The sequence below is a fragment of the Octopus bimaculoides genome, chromosome 10, assembly GCF_046866305.1.
Source record: "Octopus bimaculoides isolate indiv1 chromosome 10, ASM4686630v1, whole genome shotgun sequence".
In the NCBI taxonomy this organism is placed as follows: domain Eukaryota; kingdom Metazoa; phylum Mollusca; class Cephalopoda; order Octopoda; family Octopodidae; genus Octopus; species Octopus bimaculoides.
In genome coordinates, this window is record NC_142937.1 from 34,505,313 (window position 1) to 34,526,733 (window position 21,421).

Here is a 21,421-nt window from a genome sequence, read left to right on the forward strand (position 1 = left end):
AATAGAATAAGTACTAGGCTTACAAAGAATAAGTCCTGGTGTCGATTTACTCAACTAAAGGCGGTGCTCCAGCATGGCCACAGTAAAATGACTGAAAAAAGTAAAAGATAAAACAATTGTTAAAATATTTTGTGCATTTTAGAAGCATAAGCAATGTATTTCATGTAAATTTTAACAACAAAATCTTACATGGATCCCTAAGGGCCAGATGGACCCCAGCTGAGAACCACTGGTCTAATGGATAGATGCTCTTTTTAAAGATGAGAAGATACATCACCAATGAATTTTAACAGACATGGCTCAGTAGTTAAGAAGTTGTTTTGTAACTATGAGATCTTGTGTTGGGTCCCACAGTACAGCATCTTGACCATGTGTCTTTTAACATATGCCTGAGGTGAACCCAACCTCTGTGGATGAACTTGGGCAGATGGAAATTGTGAGGAAGTCTGTTGGATGGTTTGTGCTGGTAATTCACAACGATAGCTTTGTCACATACTGAGCACACCTGAGAACACATATTAAGAGCACACCTGTCTGTGAAATAGGTACTAATTTTTAACTGGTAGTTTTTCAACCCAGTGAAGATAAAAGACAAAGCTGACCTTGGCAACAATTGTACTCGCAACATAAATATTCATAGCTAATGATTTTGCCAATCTACTAATAATAATACAAATAATACTTAACATAGCAGCAGCAGCTGTGGTGGTGGTGATGGTGGTGGTGGTGGTGGTGTATGTAGTGGCAATGGTAGTGATGGTAGCAGCAAAATTTTCAGTATTTTAAATGTGAAATGTGTGTTGTTTATAATTGCAACAGCAGCAACCGCAGAAGTAGTTATAGCAGCAGCAATAACAGCAGCAGCATTACTTATAAGTGATAGCAGGTTTATATTACTATCAATGAATTATATGACAGGTCACTATGCCAATGGGTTATATGATAAATCATTGTCACAAGTGGTTATATGATACACCAGTCACAGTTGGTTATATAATGTATCATTGTGTTGGTAGGTTATATGATATATTGCTATCTTAATGGGTTTTATGTGTCACTGTTACAACAGGTCATAAGACAGGTCTCTTTCTCAATGGGTTTATGCTCGCCTTTGTCCCAGTGGGTTACATAAACTCACTTACACATTAACTACTATTCGATTATTGATTTCCATAAAAAGAAACAACTCAATACCATTCCATCGTCTGATCAGTGTTGGATCAATGAAAAGTAACTGCATGCCTCTTGGGAAAAAACTTATATGGAAATCAAACTAAAGAGATTACCAATATTTAATCATCGAGAAATTGGCTGCTGTGTAATTTCTCAGCACTTTTCTTTCCAGCAAAGCGATGTTTGTTCCTCTATATTCTACTTAGAGTATTTATGGATGTATATAAGGTTTAATTTATGAGAGATGGCTGGACAGATGGAAGGATCGATAAAAATGATTCTATCTTGATGTAGTGTGCAAGAGAGGAGACTAAGGAACTGATATGGACGTATGAATACGTACGAAGGATGTCAGTCGGTTGCATGGAAAAGTGGCAAATGCTTGAAGTGGATGGACGTTGTGGAAGAGGGTGAACTAGGGAGAGATATAATGAAGTGGTGAAAGAACCATAATGAACAGCACAGTTTTTGCTGGAGAAGATTCACCCACCCATGGAAGATCTGCATCTAAGTGTTTCACTCACTAGGTTCCTGTCAGCTCTCTCCATTACTCTCTAATCTATCACTTAGTCTCTCGCCATTATCACCATGATAACTGTGTAATGATGGATGGTACTGGATCTGTTCATATCTAATCCTCCACTACCACCATCCTTGATCATTCTACTTGCGTGAATAACAAGGAACAGGACAGCATTTATCCATATCTAATCCACTCTTTCAAATAATCTTTCTTTACTGCAAGCTATCTCTCTCTCATATTACTCTTTTTCCCACAATTCTCTCTATCTCTCTTCTATTACTCTCTCTCTCTCTCTCTCTCCTATTACTTTCTCCCTTATTATTGACATCCATCATTCTCCCTCTTACCAGTACCTGCTATCTATTAATTGCTTTCTCTCTGACTACTACCCATCTTTATTACTGCCCATCACCCTTTCTCTTTTTCACATTGCTCCCTCTTCTATCAATCACTGTTCACTTTCTCTCCCCTTCACTCCCTCTTTCTCTCTCCCTACCATGATCCTCATACTGTTTTTCTATTCAATTTCCTTAATAATGACCAACATGTGATTGCCTCCCATTACTCCCTCTCCTGTCACTCTCTCATCATTATATTCTCTCTCTCTCTCTCTCTCTCTCTCTCTCTCTCTCTCTCTCTCTCTCTCTCTCTCTCAAGGTGGCAAGCTGGCAGAATCTTTAGTACACCGGGTAAAATGCTTAGCGGTATTTTGTCTGCCATTATGTTATGAGTTCAAATTCTGCCAAGGTCGACTTTGCCTTTCATCCTTTTGGGATCGATGAAATAAGCACCAGTTATGCACTGGGGTCAATACATTCGATTAGCCCTCTTTCCCAAAAATTTAAGGCCTTGTACCTAAAGTAGAAATAATTATATTCTCTTTCTCTGTCCCTTACTCAACCTCTCCATTTTGTTGTCTTGAACAAATAGAGATGATGTAGGGTAGCAATGATTCTCTAGTCTTGTCAAAAACAAGACAACCACTCTAGTGTTGGCTCCACCATAAACTCAGCAGCACGCTCTGTAAAGTATTAAAGAAGGGTATCCAGCCATAGAAACCATGCAAAAAAAAAAAACAAAAAACAAACTAAAACATATAGGTGCAAGTGTGGCTATGTGATAAGAAGCTTGCTTCCCAACTACATGTTTCTGAGTTCAGTCCTCCTCCCCATCCTCTTCCTGCTCCTCCTCCCTTCTCATTTGATCTGCTTTTTCCAGCTTTATCCTCTCCTGTTGCCTCTCCACAACTATAATCAATAGGTCCAGTCAATCATCCTTTCTACTGGAAGCACAAGGCCTCAGAAGTGGGTAAACTGGTACTTAATTTATCAACGCCGAAAGGACAAAATGCAAAGTCGATCCTGGCGGTATTTGAACTCAGAACGTGAAGACAGACAAAATACCACTAAGCATTTAGCCCAGCATGCTAACAATTCTGCCAGCTTTCCACCTTCGGGTCCAATCAATGATGCTTGCATTGACAATTGCTGTTAACCCTTTGGCATTTAAATCAGCCATATCTGGCCCAAATACTCTACCTGTCTTATGTTCAAACTGACCAGATCTGACCTCACACACTTACCCTATAATGTTATCATCAAGCTAAGCAAAATCATTGTCTTCCACACACTCAGGATTGCCTTTCAGGTGCCAGTGCCACTTAAAAAGCACCTGTATTGGTACTGCATTAATGCAACTGTGACAGAGGCACGTAAAAAGCACCCGTCACACTCTGTTAAGTGGTTGGCATTAGGAAGGGCATCCAGCCACAGAAACCATGCCACGAAAGACAGTTGGAGTTTGGACAGCTCTCTGCTAGCCAGCTCCATGTCAAGCCATCCAACCCCTACCAGCATAAAAACTGGACGTTAAATGATGAGGATGATGATTGTCATCATCCAATTCGTGAACCTTCAAGATAATGCATGACCAATTGAAAACAATGTGAATAAATAAACATTACATTTGACAGAATAATCTGAAAGGTAAAGGGTTAAGTCTCCTTAATCAATTTGAATAGAAGCACACTTCCAAGCAGTGGAAGTTAGTTGCCTGAAGACCAAAGAACGAGAAGAACTCTAAAAAAAAAAACAATTTAGGCAGACTCAGCTTTGAACTAATAATAGTGTGAGTATGTGTGTGTGTGTGTATTTGTGTGTGCATGCATGTGTTTGTTTTCAATTCCAGGAGAAATAGACTTTATGCTATCTACAGTTTTGGAGTAATTACACAACAGCGCGTATTTTATATTTTTGTTCACAACACAGCATCAATACTTTCAGTGCAAGCTTAATGAACACTATAGTAACAGCCACATTAATTGGATGAGCAATTTGATGCAGCCTAGAAACTTCAATGAACCATATGGGGAAAATTTACAGTTTTATCTATGCAATACAAAGCAATTTTTATCCATTGTGTATAAAAGCACATCCTGTTAGTAGCTTGGGATGTAAAATTTAATTCATGAATTTCTTGTTTTGGATTTTTTAAATTCTGTTTCATCCTATTGATTTTTTTACTTCGTTTTTGTAAAACAATTTTCTGTAATAGAATTTTGTTGTTGAAGCATTATTTAGATTAAATAAACAACCTAGAAGGAGTTTAGTAAACAAAAATGAAGGGAAAATTATTTTCAAGTAATTCTTCTACAAACACTCGCAGAATACTGATTTGTATGGCATGTAACTTCATGATAGAATGTATTCTGAGGAATATGGCTCGCTTCTTTAAGATGTGTTCTCAAATTAATGAGGAATCTAATTCAATCCAGTAATATCTTAATATAGCATAATGTTGTTCATCTTCTTCATTGTTTTAGCTTTGTTTTCGACAATTTCTTTTTGTGGGTTGTTTTTTTTTTAATGTTATATTTCAGTCAGAGGTTATCTATATTGATTTCTGAGATCAATGATTTTAACAAATCACTAAATGCTTTGATGAAACAAAGATTCTCCAACTTTTCTGAAGAATTCAACTGGCAAATAACAAGCTAAAAGCTGAAAAAAATAAGTAAATTTCTTCTTTTCTGCCCAATCCCATACATAATTAAACAAAGTATATTTAGCAAAGTTGTGCTGTAAGCATGCAGCAGCAACAACAACAACAACAACAACACAGTAGTATTAAAGGCTACATATTTCCAGCTTCCACTGATCTCGAAGCAACAACAAGAACAAAATAGTGAATGGAAAGACAAAGTAGAGAGACATGATCAATAATCAATAATTTTCCTAATGCAACTACAAATACCATCTATACTTTCTCAAATCACATCCACATTGTTTAGTAATTTTCCTTTCTTTTAATCTGTTTCTGCTTGTACCCCCACTCAACTACCTCCCCACCAAACAATGCTGGACTACTTCTCAGCTAATACTCCTTATAGATGACTAAGTGATTACAGCATTACTTATATTAACAATACTCTTCACTAAGTACCATTGTTGCATTTTTACATTGGTTTTGTTTTTTTTTATTATTATTATTTACATATTTGTTTGTTTATTTATTCATTATTTTTATCATACAAATCAATTCATTAATGTATTACATTCAGTATGATAGCTATGATAGCATTATGAAATATCAGTTTTAACAGAATTGAAGCCAATGATAATGGAGCACCTGCCTCTAATTCCTAACCGAACCAACTTATCTAAGTGGTTGCCATATCCCTATCAGCAAATACAGGTACATGTTTTTCTCTTTTTTTTTTTTGTATCAGGTAAGAATTCAAAAATAAAGAAATAAATTCCGCAGGTGTTTCAGAATGTAAACTTGAATTCTGATAAAATTATTCAATGCATATTTTATAGGCTGTATCTTTGTCAATATAACAATCGTGGATCACCTAATTGAATAAATCTTGAAAGTATCATTGCTTCTGTAACCACTTAAATGCTACATTATATTCAAATCAATTATTCATTTAAGGCATTGTATGGAAAAGAATAAAACATAGTTGTTGTATGGATCTATAGATTGATGACCTAGCAAAACTATGTTCTATTCAGGCTGTACTCGTATATATTCTAAAGCCTACATGCAAAACACTCAAACACATGCACATTCACATGCAACCATATACACACTCAAAACAGAAATGTATGCAGGCACACACTAACTTTCTGTCTCCCTTTTTCCTTACACAAATGCACACAAAAGTATGCATGCCCACACACACAACTGCATGCACAAATGCACACACATATCAATGCATACATGCATGCTCACACATCGCCAACAACTGCAGGCACATCAATGAATGTATACTCTGACAAATCTTCATTCACATACCTGCACCAACATGTGTGCATGTGCACACACTGACATACATCTACACCCTGCCGACCACCCTCATCCACTTCTACACGAGCTTACATACATACTCAGAGAGATTATGAATATAGAATCTTATACAGTAAATAGACCTGTAGGCTTGAAACAGATTTTTAACTTTTTGCTTTTAATAGTAGCAGAGAAGAAGAGGAAGAGAGAGGAAATAAAATGTAAAATGAATAATCCCTGTTCTACATTATGCTATTGCTTTGATATGTCTCTCTCTCTCCCTCTCTCTATCTATCTATCTCTCTATCTATTTATCTATCTGTCTATCTGCCTAACTAGCTGTATATATATATATATATATATATATATATATATATATATATAGAGAGAGAGAGAGAGAGAGAGAGATTTGATATATGTGTGTGTATGTGTGTAAATATGATCCTCATTTTAGTGTCCTCTGTTCTATACCTGCATGAGACAGATAGAGTTTGTTGAGGCAAATTTTTTTTACAGTTAAATACCCTTCCTGTTGCTAACCTCACCTGTTTCCAAGCAAGTTAATATATTTCAATGGTACAGCATGTTCTTTTCATTGTAGACTAAAAACAAACAACACCGGCTGTATCACAGTGATGCTCGTTCTACAGCGATCATGGGATGTAAAGATAAAGGTACGCACAAAAATACATACATACGATAAAGGTACACACACAAACACATATACATCTATGATGATAGTCTCCTGTAGTATGGGAAAGATGGTTCTGCAGTTCCTTGCAGAATAGCCTATACATATGATTTGTTTATAGCAATCAAATGTTTCTGCCACACACATTAGCTCGTTCTCTCTATCGAATTAACATTGCTGGAACAGCTGCATGGCATACCATACATCAGGTACTGAAGTAATTACAGAACAATGTGAGATCAATTGTTTTAATAAAGAACACCTGCTCCTGCAATTGAAACCACAGTCCTGCAATCATGAGTGCAGCACTCTAACCACTATGCCATGTGCCCTGTTATACATACATACATACATACATACATTCGTACGTACATACATCATCATCATCATCATCGTTTAACGTCCGCTTTCCATGCTAGCATGGGTTGGACGATTTGACTGAGGACTGGTGAAACCGGATGGCAACACCAGGCTCCAGTCTGATTTGGCAGAGTTTCTACAGCTGGATGCCCTTCCTAACGCCAACCACTCAGAGAGTGTAGTGGGTGCTTTTACGTGTCACCCGCACGAAAACGGCCACGCTCGAAATGGTGTCTTTTATGTGCCACCCGCACAAGCCAGTCCAGGGGCACTGGCAACGATCTCGCTCGAAAATCCTACAGGAGCCAGTCAGGCGGTACTGGCAACGGACACGCTCAAAATGGTGCATCTCATGTGCCACCCGCACAAGAACCAGTCCAGGGGCACTGGCAACGATCTTACTTGGCTTGCCGGGTCTTCTCACGCACAGCCCATTTCCAAAGGTCTCGGTCCGTAGTCATCGCCTCGGTGAGGCCCAATGTACGAAGGTCTTGCCTCACCACCTCAGCCCAGGTCTTCCTGGGCCTACCTCTTCCACGGGTTCCCTCAACTGTTAGGGTGTGGCACTTTTTCACGCAGCTATCCTCCTCCATTCTCACCACATGTCCATACCAGCGCAATCGTCTCTCTTGCACGCCACAACTGATGCTTCTAATGTTCAGCTTTTCTCTCAAGATACTTACACTCTGACGGGTATTCACATTGACATTACACATCCAACGGAGCATACTGGCTTCATTCCTTGCGAGCTTACGTATGTCCTCAGCAGTTACAGCCCATGTTTCACTGCCATGTAGCATGGTTGTTCGTACGCATGCGTCATACAGTCTGCCTTTTACTCTGAGTGAGAGTCCCTTTGTCGCCAGCAGGGGTAAGAGCTCTCTAAACTTTGCCCAGGCTATTCTTATTCTAGCAGCTACGTACAAACATAGGCTTCTTTCAGATTTTACTTTATCAAATCTGCTCACAAAGTTTTGGCCATTTAAAGCTACAGTAGAAAGTATTTGCCTGAGGTACCATACAATGTGGCTGATAAATGACAGTATTAACCATCATTAAATTTCATCTAAATAAACCACTACTCGACTTGTCATTTATCAAACAATGTCATCTTTCATTCTTTTTTGCCATCACAACTTCCTCTGCTCCGTCCAACCTATAACTGCCATATTTGATTGAAATTTACTTAGTTTCTTCACCCTGCTTCTAATTAATCTTATAAATGAATCAGTTTGGGTAGTCACTAGCATAGCTAGGAGGGGACCAGTAGGGGTAGTATGACCTGGGCTGCACTTTTAAAGGAGCAGCACTTTGGGATCTGCTGTAGGCAATATGTGGTTTTTGTGGGGTTTGGGGGTGACAAATGGAGGGGCTGCCCCAGGGGCACACATTTTAGCTACGTTAGTGCATGTAGTTAAAACTCCCAAAATAATCATTTATACAACTGACGTACACAAAAACTACAGATAAAGACAGACAAACATTGCAACAGATCCCATTCCCATATTCTCTCACTTAGTAAGGATTAAAGAAATATTATTGATCAACATTTCAATATGAATGGTTACATGGGTTGGATGGATCTGCAACAAATTTTCATTCATTTGTACAGAGATATTGATGGAATAAACAATTTTATACTTGCTGTAAATAATAAAAATTTGAAAATATGACAATTGGGGAAAAAAAAAGACGTGAGTAAAAAAATAATTGGTTTCTAGGTAATAATGTAGAAAGAACTTACCACTTAGGTCTACTGTTAGATCGAACAAGGGGTGACATCCCTTCACGGTACAAGGATTTTGTTTTGCTGAAATTCACAATGTTGAATATGACTCTCTGAAAGAAATAATAAATATTTCTATTTGAACAATGCGTGCATCATTTACAATGTGTACATAATTGTAGAACAGTGCTAGCTGTAAGATATTGTCTCAGAAAACTACACTTTAGAGACCTTGCGTATAAAAAACACAACACTCTCCATGTGATATCGTTAGAAAAATTCCTTATCATTATTAAAGTGGTGAGCTGGCACAACCATTAGCATGATGGACAAAATGCTTAGTGGAATTCCATCTGTCTTAACATTTTCATTTCCAGTTCTACCAGTTAAAACAATATTTGCACTTCTTGCAGGGATGGTAAGCCAGGGATCAATTTGAAATAATTTGATCACTGCCAGCACTCCTACAATCACTGGTATTGTAACAGTCTTGAGATGCCCCTTTATCTTTCATCCTTTCAGGGATTGATAAAATAAGTTCTAGTTGATGTACTTGACTAGCCACCACAAATTTCAGGCCTTGGGCCTAGAGTGCAAAGGATTATAATTATTATCATTATTATTAAGGCAGTGAGCTGGTAGAATCGTTAGCATGCCAGGTGAAAATGCTTAGTCGCATTTCTTCTGTCTTTACATTTTGAGTTCAAATTCCGCCAAGGTTTACTTAGCCTTTCACCCTTTTCAGGGTCGATAAAATAAGAACCAGTTTATTACTGGGGTCAATGTAATCGACTTAAACCTCTCTCCCAAAATTGCTGGCCTTGTGCCAAAAACTGAAACTCATTATCATTATTATTATTATTATTATTATTATTATTATTATTTTAAAAGGATTGATGTAATTTCTCACAAAGGTAAGTAGACAATACGAAAAGTGTGATGTGATTGTAATAGATGTTTTATTGGTTGAATGATATTTCAATAGCTTGCCTGTCTTTGTTGAGTTCAAAATGAAAAGTGTTATATAGAAATTCAAAATTATAGAAATTCAAATTCAAAGTCTGAACAAGGCAATCAGCATTCCAACATTGATGGAATGACATCACCAGTTTTCAATTTTTGAGTTTATAACTAGCAAAAAGAAAAAGTAAGAAAAAAGAGAGAAAAAAAGAAAAAGGGAAAGGAAAAAGAAGAATATTTAATCAAACAGTTTTCTGCAAATATGATGAAATTCTCCTGTCATTTCATTTATCCCTCCAGGGCATGAGGTTAATAGTTCACAAACTTATTTCTCCTCATGCATTTTGAGAACTGAAAGTGTAGCAGATTCAGAATATTTTCTGAGAATATATCACTTTCAAGTTTTTTTCAAAATTGCAGCCGTTTGGTGCAAAATGTTTAGCAAGTTCTCTTGAACTACTGTTATTATGCCTGATGTCATATCTGTGCCCATTTGAAACTTTAGCTGAATTGTTCTATTGTACAACCAACATAAATCAAGCTGGATTTCGGATTTGACCAAATTATATGGTGTGGATGATCAGAGCAGCGGTGGAGGTAAATGTGGGATGTCATGGGCTTGGAAAATAACCGTGCCACTATTCTACCTCCAAAGAACTTAACTTTTGTGTCCAAAAATTCAACACTAGTTTTTGAAAAACTAGATGTAAATTTAGCGGTTCAACAAAAGAGACCAATAGAATAAGTACTAGGCTTACAAAGAATAAGTCCTCGGGTCGATTTACTCGACTAAAGGCGGTGCTCCAGCATAGCCACAGTGAAATTACTGAAAAGAGTAAAAGAGTCAAAAGAGATGTCATCAATGAACCGTAGCCAGAGTATTGGTTCATGACCACATAGGGATTTGAATGTCTTTAGTACCTGTGTCTCCAATTTTGTTGTGAAGACATTAGTGAAATTAACTGCCATAGAGGTACCTACAGTACAACCTCTCATCTGGTGTTAAAATTTTTGTCTAAATTTCATTGTGTTATAAAGTAACACAAACCTCAATAGCCTACAAAGAAAATTACATAGAATAATTTTCGTTGACCGTTTTCTGAAGGCAGAATTTGCTGAACATTTTACATCAAACAGCTGCAATTTTGAAAAAAAAAAAACTTGAAAGTGCATATTCTCAGAAAATATTCTGAATCTGCAACATTTTCAGTTCTCAAAATGCATGAGAAGAAATATGTTTGTGAGTTAATAACCTCAAACCCTGGGGGGATGAATAAAATGACAGGAGAATTTCATCATATTTACACGAAACTGTTTGATTAAATATTCTTCTTTTTGCTTTTCTTTTTTTCTTCTTTTCCTTTTTTTCTCTTTTTCTTTCTTTTTCTTTTTGCCAGTTGTAAACTTCAAAATTGAAGACTGATGATGTCATTCTATCAACATGGGAATGCTGGTTGCCTCATTCAAACTTTGAATTTGAATTTCTATAATTTTGAATTTCTATGTATCACTTTTCATTTTGAACTCAACAAAGACAGGCTAACTATTGAAATAACATTCAACCAATAAAACATCGATTGAAATTGCATCGCACTCTTCATATTGTCTATTATTATTATTATTATTATTATTATCATCATCATTATTGTTAATATTATTATCATTATCATTATTATCATCATTATTATTAATATTATTATCATTATCATTATTATCATCATTATTATTATCATTATTATTATAAAGTGGCAAGGTGGCACACCAGACAAAATGCTTAGCAGCATTTCATCTATTTTCATGTTGTGAGTTCAAATTCTGATGAGATCAACTTTGCTTTTCATCCTTTCAAGGTTGATAAAATAAATACCAGTTGGGTACTGGTGTCAATGTAATTGACTTTTCCCTTCCTGCAAACTTGCTGGCCTTGTACCAGAATTTGAAATCATAATTATTATTATGAGATTTTTTTCTCTTTTTTCAACTGCTTCCATCTCTTGCTGAGTGTCTTCCCAACACCTAGGACAAAGAAACTTACTGTATACATTGATAGACCATTAAAATAAATACATCAGATTTTTCATTTACAAAATTAAATAATAAATTCGAGTAAGGATGGTAGATATTCTCAATACATGTGGCATACCAGTTAAAACAATATTTTGCATTTCTTGCAGGGATGGTAAGCCAGGGATTATTCTCAAATAATTTAATCATTGCCAGTGCTCCTGCAATCACTGGAATTGTAACCACCTTGAGATGCTACAACTTTTCAATTTCAATGAGCAAATCTTTGTATTTTCTGAGCTTGTCAAATTCTGTTGCTGATACCCATGTTAATCAATAAATAGACAATTATTTTGGTATTCTACAACAATATCCAGTTTATTAGTTTTGATGATTCTGTCTGAAGTCCCAAAGAATTGTTACATTTCTCTCTCAGTTACAACTTCAGGGTGATGCTTTTATAACTTGTCGGCAGTTTTGATTTTATAATGCTGACATATTAACCAGAGTAGATATTAACCAACTCTGTCACATCTTGATTTATTCTCTACTGGCAATAGAACTTTAAATAATAAAAATAAATGTGCCCTTTTAAAGCTCAGCCAGGCTCATGGGCCTGGTTTCTTGGTTTCAATGGTGTATGTGTTCCCCAGCTGGACGGGACGACAGTCCATCGCAGCCTTACTCATTTTTGCTAGCTGAGTGGACTGGAGCAACGTGAAATGAAGTGTTTTGTTCAAGAACACAACGCGTTACCCGGTCCAGGAATCGAAACCACAATTTTACGATCATGGTGCTGACACCCTAACCACTAGGCCACGCGCCTCCACTGGTACTAGAACTTTACATCCAGAAATTAAGTGGTCCACTGTTTCAATCTCATCATTGCAGAATTGGCATTTTACTCCCTTTTTCATCATGTTGGCTTGGCAGTTCCAGGTCTATAAGCTTTGATGTTGAGCAGCCACCCTGAGTTTTGTAGCCACTGATATATGTGCTTCTGGTTAACACCAGCTTGTTTGTTATCGGTCACATATTTGCTATACAGAAGTTTCTCCTCTTACCTACTAGCCAGTTGTTTATCTTTGCCATTAATTTAACTTTCTTTGCAACAACAGTTGCCAGAGTGAAGTTTCTTACACCTTTTGTGATAGTCATTGAGCTTAGCATCCAATCATTAATTGTTTCAAGATATTTGGCCAGTTCAATTGTGGTTTTTGTAAGAAAGTTCAAACTGGATCAAACCTTGATCTCCATCAGATCCGGGAAGGTAAAGATGATCCACGTCTGCCTTTCGGTGGTGCATCTTATTACAAATCAGCAGCTTATGAATTTTTGTATCAGTTTTCTTCATTTCATTGATATTCCAGTTTAACACATTGAAGCTATAAGTAACAACTGGAGCTGCTAAGGAATTTATGGCTAACACCTTATGCGTTCATTTAGCTCAGATCTCAGAACTGCTGAAACTCTACTCTAACATTCCTTCCTAATCTTATCTTTCATGCTTGCATGCCGAATGCCGAAGCCTTCATTTGTTCACATGATTGCAAAGAGAGAGTGACAGATGGAGGATGAATGTAGTGAGGGAGTTTAGGAAGATGGGATATTAGAGAGAGGTTTATCAAGGACAGGTTGTATCTAGGGTATGGACACAAAGGTCATACCTTTATGGCCTCAGTTTTTCTGAGCTTAATGGATATTTGAAGCCTATATGCTCTGCTGGATGTGCAATGTTAGTGTCTATTTACAACACTGTAAAATTGCCAATTGTCTCAGTCCTTTGTAACGCTCAGCGTCTGAAAATCATTTACCATCAATTCATCCCACATCTTTCTCAGTTTCCTTCTTCCACAGGTTCCCTCTACATTTAGAGATCAGCACTTCTTTATGCAGATACCTCCATCCATATGCATCACATAAACATACCAGCATTCTTCTCTCTTGCACACTCCACCCTGGTGCCTCTTATACTCAATCTTTCTCTCAATACATTTACACTGTGTTGTAAATTCACATTGACACTGCACTTCCAGCAGAGCATGTTGGCTTCATTTCTTTCAAGCTTTTGCATATCATTTACATTCACACTCCATGTTACACTACCATGTAGCATATAACACGTATAATTAGTTAGATAGAAGAATACAATATGTATAATTGGTGACAGTGGAAGTGAACATGTATAATTAATTAGACAGTGAAACACGCACATATAGTGGAGAGACAATGGAACATCTTTTCTCTCTCTGTATGTGTGCGTGTGTGTGTGTGTGTGTAAGAGAGAGATGTGAAACATATCAGAACAGTGTAGAATTGGAGAGACAGTAGAACATTGTAAAACACTGGCACATCAACTGCAGACAAACTCTTGTGACAAATGCTCTACTGTGGGTAAACATTGAACTGTATTTGAAGTCATGACAGCCCTGTGTGTGTGTGTGTGTGTGCTTGCATGTGAATGTGTGTGTGTCCACTGAAGCCATTACAGCAATGAGTTAGATATCAATGAGGCTCTGTAGCTTAAGTCATGCTATAATACAAACTTGCTAAACTAAGGGCTCACAGACACACAGACACATGTATATGTTTGAAAATTGACGTATGCTGGTTGATATAATAACAAGCTGATAATTAGATTCAATACATAAAGTGTTGACAGTGTTCACAATAATGAAATCATTCACAACATTACCATAATTTAGATAATTTAAACCAGGAGAAAACCAGCACTGTAGCAGTTCAATCTCAAACTAACTTCACTAATTATCTACAACTTCATTATGATAATCGTATTTCAATTTAATCAACAATTTTTTTAGTAAATGTTATTATTACAGTTAACAATAATAAATGTAACTGGTCGTTATCTACTGCTAATGCAATGTTAAATGTAACATAAGGTTTTATTCCATGAGTAGGACTCATCACTTAGCATCTGCTTTCCATACTGGCATAGGTTAAATGGTTTGACTGGAATTGGTAAGCCAGAGAGCTGCATCAAGTTCCAGTCTGATTTTGCATGGTTTTCTACAGCTGGATGTCTTTCCTAATGCCAAACACTCCCAGAGTTTAATGGGTGTTTTCTACATGCCGCCAGCATGGGTGCTTTTATGTGGCACTGGCACAGGTGCCAGTTACATGAACCGGCATCGACCACAACCATGATATCATTTGGCTTGATGAGTCTTCTCAAGCACAGCATATCACCAAAGGTCACGGTCACTTGTCATCGCCTCCATGAGTCCCACACAAGTTAATAATAGTTAAATCTGATTGACCAAATTTTTCAACCATGACCATCCTATCTAATTTTCAGTTATAGTTGATACTACATTTGTTAAGGTACTTTTACCAGTCATTAATGTTCTATACAGGTGAGTATTTATTTATCAACTAAAATAAACTAGACATTATTAAATGTATTAACAAAAGCATAACACTTTTATGAGTATACTGATATTCCTGAATGAGTACCAGCACTAACAAAGAAACTATTATATCGCATGCTCAGATGACCTCTACTCAACTACCCCAACGTGTGGGGGGATTAAGCAGCAGAAGATGGGGGCAGGAAGAGAGTAAAGGGTTGTACACCCCAGAACAAATGGCATGTTTGGTTATGCCTCACAGATATGATTGCAAAGGCTTTGCCATGGAGAATGGCCAATGACACTCACTGCAGCAGCCAATCCACTTCTCAGGGTCCATTTCTCAGACAAGACACAATTATACAAATTTTGCAGAGGAAATTAGCTGTGCAGGGTCCAAAAACACCTGAGGTCTTGAAGGTGACAAGCACAGAGTGCAAGCAGCCAGTCAGGTTCTTGTATTTGTTATCTTTCTCAAAAGCTGATTCATGTAACAATGCTAATCTAAAAGCCAGAAGTATTTCTCCAAGCAGTCACAAAGTAAGAAAATCTTCTCAGGCGCAGGAGTGGCTCTGTGGTAAGTAGCTTGCTTACCAACCACATGGTTCCGGGTTCTGTCCTACTGCGTGGCACCTTGGACAAGTGTCTTCTACTATAGCCTCGGGCCGACCAAAGCCTTGTGAGTGGATTTGGTAGATGGAAACTGAAAGAAGCCCGTCGTATATATATGTATATATATGTGTGTGTGTGTTTTTGTGTCTGTGTTTGTCCCCCCGACATCGCTTGACAACTGATGCTGGTGTGTTTACGTCCCCGTAACTTAGCGGTTCGGCAAAAGAGACCAATAGAATAAGTACTAGGCTTACAAAGAATAAGTCCAGGGGTCGATTTGTTTGACTAAAGGCGGTGCTCCAGCATGGCCACAGTCAAATGACTGAAACAAGTAAAAGAAAATAAAGGAAGTGTATTGTATATGAGGCTGTAGTATTCATACATCAGAAATATAAGTCAAAAGAAATTGCTTCAAGAAGGAATTGAAACTATGTCGTGGATTTGGTTTACCAAGAGCATACAGCTAAATGATAAAATTGGCAAAAGTTTGAAATATTAACTAATTAAATTTCATTGCAAGGCAAATATCTTTAGAGACAATTTACAGAAGAACACATCTGAATAATACCCCACAAGTCTTTTATGATAATAGCCAGCAAATCACCTTCTTCACCTTAGAAGATTAATAAGAAGAAGACAATGCTTTGAATCATTCTAGGTTAGAAGTAGTGCAGGGAATGAACATTATCCAGAAGTAACATTTCGAGATAATTATCTCAAACAGCTTCTAATGGTAAAATATAAAATATTTCAAACTCTTCCTAAAAGCGCCGTGGTTTCTAAGATTATAGAAATGAACAGTCAATTGTTATTTATATAATATTATACTACAGAGCAGAGTTAGTCTTATTCATTTGATCTTCTAAAGAGAATCTTATCTTTTTAATGTGGTTGTGTATTTTTTTTTTCTTCTTCACTATTGCATATCAGCAAGATGAGTATATTGGTACAGACATGTGAAGGAAAAGAAGGGGTTTAAGAAGTTCGTGGCACAGAAGAAAGCAAAGAAAATATTTGAGATGAAGTATTTAGTAAGATCTTTGAACATTAGGCATCAAAAATTAGATAAGATTCTAGAATAAATAAAAAATACTGCTCTGCAGATCTTTCTACAACCTGTAGCAAATTTTACCTAAAAAGTGGAAAAAATCATATTCCATGGCATCCTAGTAAAGAGAACTCATGCCCATTGATTTTATTTATGGCTGAATTCATTGAGTTAATTCTCTTAACTCTTAACTCCTAATCAGGGTATGTGTGTATATCAACCAGAATACCTAATCATGAACAGCAGCATGAACAACTGACAAATAGTAGATATGACACAACCATATTCAGCAGTTAACCAGCTCAGTGGAGGTGATATGACAGCTATTAAAGCTATGTAGCAGCACTCTGTCAATGGTGAAGCAACTCAGGGTCTGGAGTTTCATGGTTAGCAGTTTTTACAGTTTTACATTCTTCAGCATCTGTTACAATAACAGAGCAGTAAGAATTTTGTCCAATGAGAAAATATTCTTTTCTATTCTAAGCACAAAGGCTGAAATTTGGGGAGAGAGGCCAGTCGATTAGATCACTCCCAGTACACAACGGGTACTTAATTTATCGACCCCGAAAGGATGAAAAGCAAAGTCGACCTCGGTGGAATTTGAACTCAGAATGTAAAGACAGACGAAATAATGCTAAGCATTTTGCCCAGCGTGCTAACATTTCTGCCAGCTCGCCACTTTGCAATGAGAAAATATTGCATTACTTTCTTGTTGAATTCCATTGGAAACATGCATTAGCACCATTTATATGTGCATTAGCAGCAGACTCAGTTGCATTTTTACACATTAATTATATTATATACACATGCATCTACTTTTGTACCCTTTTTATACATGCACATACACACACATATATATATTTATATGTACACATGTATGTATATGCATAGATTTCAGAGTCAGTAGGATCTGATAGCCCTGGCTTTGTCAAGGACGTTGCAGCCTCTCTAGTTCTGGTGTTCAATACAATACATCCAATTCACTCCGTAAAGTGTTGGTGTTAAAAAGAGCATAAATCCATAGAAACCATGCTAAACTAAAATTGAGTAGCAAGGTCTGGTTCTTCAGTCCTGCCTAGGAGAGCAGCAACTCTGAATAAAAAATTCACTCGAATTTTGACAATTCATTTGAAATATACCAACACGGAAAACAGATATAAAATAGTAATGATGAAATAAAAAAGGCATAGGATCTTGTGGAAAAGGTAATGAACTCACAATCATAAGGTCATTGTTTGACTCTCAGACATGACATTGTAGTAACGCCTGCGCATGCGTAGTCTTACGCATGCGTAAAATTAAACAAGCAAGCGTTTCCCGCTCAATTCATACTCTTTCTCGCTGGTCAGCGATTGAGCATGGACAGTTGTCATCACGGTTGTTTTGTCATTGTCATTTCATTTATACATTGCATGTTCTGTGTTTTTTCTCACACACACAATTGTGCACTCGTACATTTTCTTTCCTTTCAGGGAAGACAAACACTCAAGACTTTTACATCGCGTGATTCCAGTTTCCTGGACAGTTGTCATCACGGTTGTTTTGTCATTGTCATTTCATTTATACGTTGCATGCATGTATTTCACAAGTGTACATTACATTTCTTTGATTTTTCTTTGTGTGTGATTGTACCACATCTTGTGGGTGGTTTTTCAGTGGCCATCCTGCCTCAGGCGTTCTAACAGATTTTATTTATCGTGCGTTTCCGCTCTGGCGAGGGAGCTCTGTAGTAACGCCTGCGCATGCGTAGAATAAAACAAGCAAGCGTTTCCCGCTCAATTCATTCTCTTTCTCGCTGGCCAGCGATTGTTCATGGACGTGTGTTTAAAAGCTGTCCATACATCTTTCGGTCTTATACTCGACAGCTCGTTATTCTCACCTCTAAAGATGTATAACTAAAGATATGTATGTTTTACCAAGTAAATAAATGTTGTTTAAGTTGTTTAGTCTGGAGTTCAGCGTTCCGTCTATTTCTTTAATGTTTTAGTAGAAAGTCAGGTATACAATCTAAAGATGTATAACCCACTTTCTACTAAAGTGGTGACCCCCGACGAAGAAAAAACGCAGCATGAACTACGGATTACCAACTTATAACTGGTGAACCTCGACTAAAGAACAAATACAGCCATGGAGACTGACTCATTACCAACATCTCCAAACATAGTCAACACGACTCAACAAGCGCGGTTTTTCTTCTCGCCTCTGTTGGAGTGGATATTTTCCACTCACGATAAACAGACAGGAATTGCAGCCTGCGACTTTCCAATTGTGTACTAAAAAAAAAACTTGGTATAAAACTCTCGTGTACTGACTTTTTAACTGCTGTGATATCTCACACACATATAGACGGCCTGTTTTTTATTATGTTTTTATATGTCGCATTTCACACTCTCACATTACACATACATCTTTTATGCCACACAATAACTCTTGTCATTCATTTCATACGGTCGTTCTTTCATCTTGGGTTAAGAAAATTTTTTCTTCGAGGTTTTCGCTAATGGTCGTACAGAAATTGTGTCTGTCGATCGTTCTGTAAAAGCGTCCCTCTTCAAACACTCATCACCAAACAGCCTTTTCGCCACCAGCGTCGTGCGCCAACCAAGATTACCACAGTGACGACAACAATTACTACTATCAATTACAAGCTTTCCCCCTGACGTCGCCAAGTTTCAACTGAATCATTACCACTGTCAACATCATTACCACCACACATACAGAACACAGCTATAGCAGTTCCTGCGCCGACGTTTTCATCAATGTACTCTATCTCGGTGTTTTGGGATTTTTTTTTCGCAGTCTATACTACAGACACTTTCACTTGTTCTGTGTTTTTTTTCTCACACACACACTTGTGCACTCATACATTTTCTTTCCTTTCAGGGAAAACAAACACTCAAGACTTTTACATCGCGTGATTCCAGTCTCCTGGACAGTTGTCATCACGGTTGTTTTGTCATTGTCATTTCATTTATACATTGCATGTTCTGTGTTTTTTCTCACACACACACTTGTGCACTCATACATTTTCTTTCCTTTCAGGGAAAACAAACTCAGACTTTTACATCGCGTGATTCCAGTTTCCTGGACAGTTGTCATCACGGTTGTTTTGTCATTGTCATTTCATTTATACGTTGCATGCATGTATTTCACAAGTGTACATTTCATTTCTTTGAATTTTCTTTGTGTGTGTTTGTACCACATCTTGTGGGTGGTTTTTCAGTGGCCATCCTGCCTCAGGCGTTCTAACAGATTTTATTTATCGTGCGTTTCCGCTCTGGCGAGGGAGCTCTGTAGTAACGCCTGCGCATGCGTAGTCTTACGCATGCGTAAAATTAAACAAGCAAGTGTTTCCCGCTCAATTCATTCTCTTTCTCACTGGCCAGCGATTGAGCAAGGACGTGTGTTTAAAAGCTGTCCCTACATCTTTCGGTCTTATACTCGACAGCTCGTTATTCTCACCTCTAAAGATGTATAACTAAAAGATTTGTATGTTTTACCAAGTAAATAAATGTTGTTTAGTCTGGAGTTCAGCGTACCGTTCATTTCTTTAATTTTATAGTAGAAAGTCAGGTATACAATCTAAAGATGTATAACCCACTTTCTACTAAAACATCATATCATGTCCTTGAGCAAGACATTTCATTTCATATTACTCGAATTTTCTCAGCTGAAAATAAGTATCAGCAACAGGTGGGAGTTAACTTGCCATAAACTGGTTTTCCATCGGAGGAGGGGAGTCTTGTAGTCTCAGTTAGCTCAAATCTTAGAAGCCAAAAGAAATTCTGACTTAATGTATGCTTGAGACAGACTTTAACCTTTATATACTTATGTTGAAATAAATGCATATACAGACAGACAGACACACACACACACACGTACATACATACATATATATATATATACACATATACATACATGCATATATACAAATATATGTATGAATATATATATATATCTAACTCTGCCAAATTAGATTGGAGCCTGGTGTTGCCATCCGGTTTCACCAGTCCTCAGTCAAATCGTCCAACCCATGCTAGCATGGAAAGCGGACGTTAAACGATGATGATGATGATCTTGGGTCACTCCATACATAACGTGTTTTTTTTATACTTCTTTTATTTTTCAAAATTAAGATAAAGTTGTTTTTTTTTTAATCTAAAGCATACTTTCCTTCATTTTCTGCAATGCTCTTCCATCTATCTGGTAGACTTGCAAGGCCCCTCTTCCAAAATTCACTTGTCTGTGATGAAAAATACTTCTCCACTACTTTTCTGACCTCATCTACAATATTCATATTTTTTCCATCCAAATGGTTTTGAAGACTGTGGAATAAATGATAATCAGATGGAGCAATGTCCAGCGAATATGGTGGGTGAGGCATCATTTCCCATTCAAACTGCTCCAGCTTTTGGAGTGTCATCCTTGCTGTATGTGGCTGAGCATTATCCTGATGAAAGAACACCTCTTATCTTGAAAACAAAGATAGTCGTTTTTTTTCTTCTAGCACTGACATGAATAACTGGTTAAATGACCAAATCCAAGCTTCTCTGCTAGTTCCTCAACAGTTACGGGGGGATTTTGTTCCAGCAGGGTTTGCAGGATGTCCTTATCAAGCTCTATTGATCTTCCAGAACAAGACACATCTTCTAGGCTGTAGTTT

The 21,421-nt window shown here is 37.2% G+C and overlaps 1 protein-coding gene across 1 annotated transcript in view; it reads right to left on the reverse strand.

The window, feature by feature from the left end:
- LOC106877315 (cytosolic carboxypeptidase 6-like) overlaps positions 1–21,421 on the reverse strand; it is a 1,751,930-nt gene that overhangs the window by 1,409,672 nt on the left and 320,837 nt on the right. Inside the window, exon 4 of the mRNA XM_052971128.2 lies at positions 8,782–8,876. Within this exon, the coding sequence (XP_052827088.2) occupies positions 8,782–8,876 (95 nt within the window). The remainder of the gene's footprint in view (positions 1–8,781; positions 8,877–21,421) is intronic.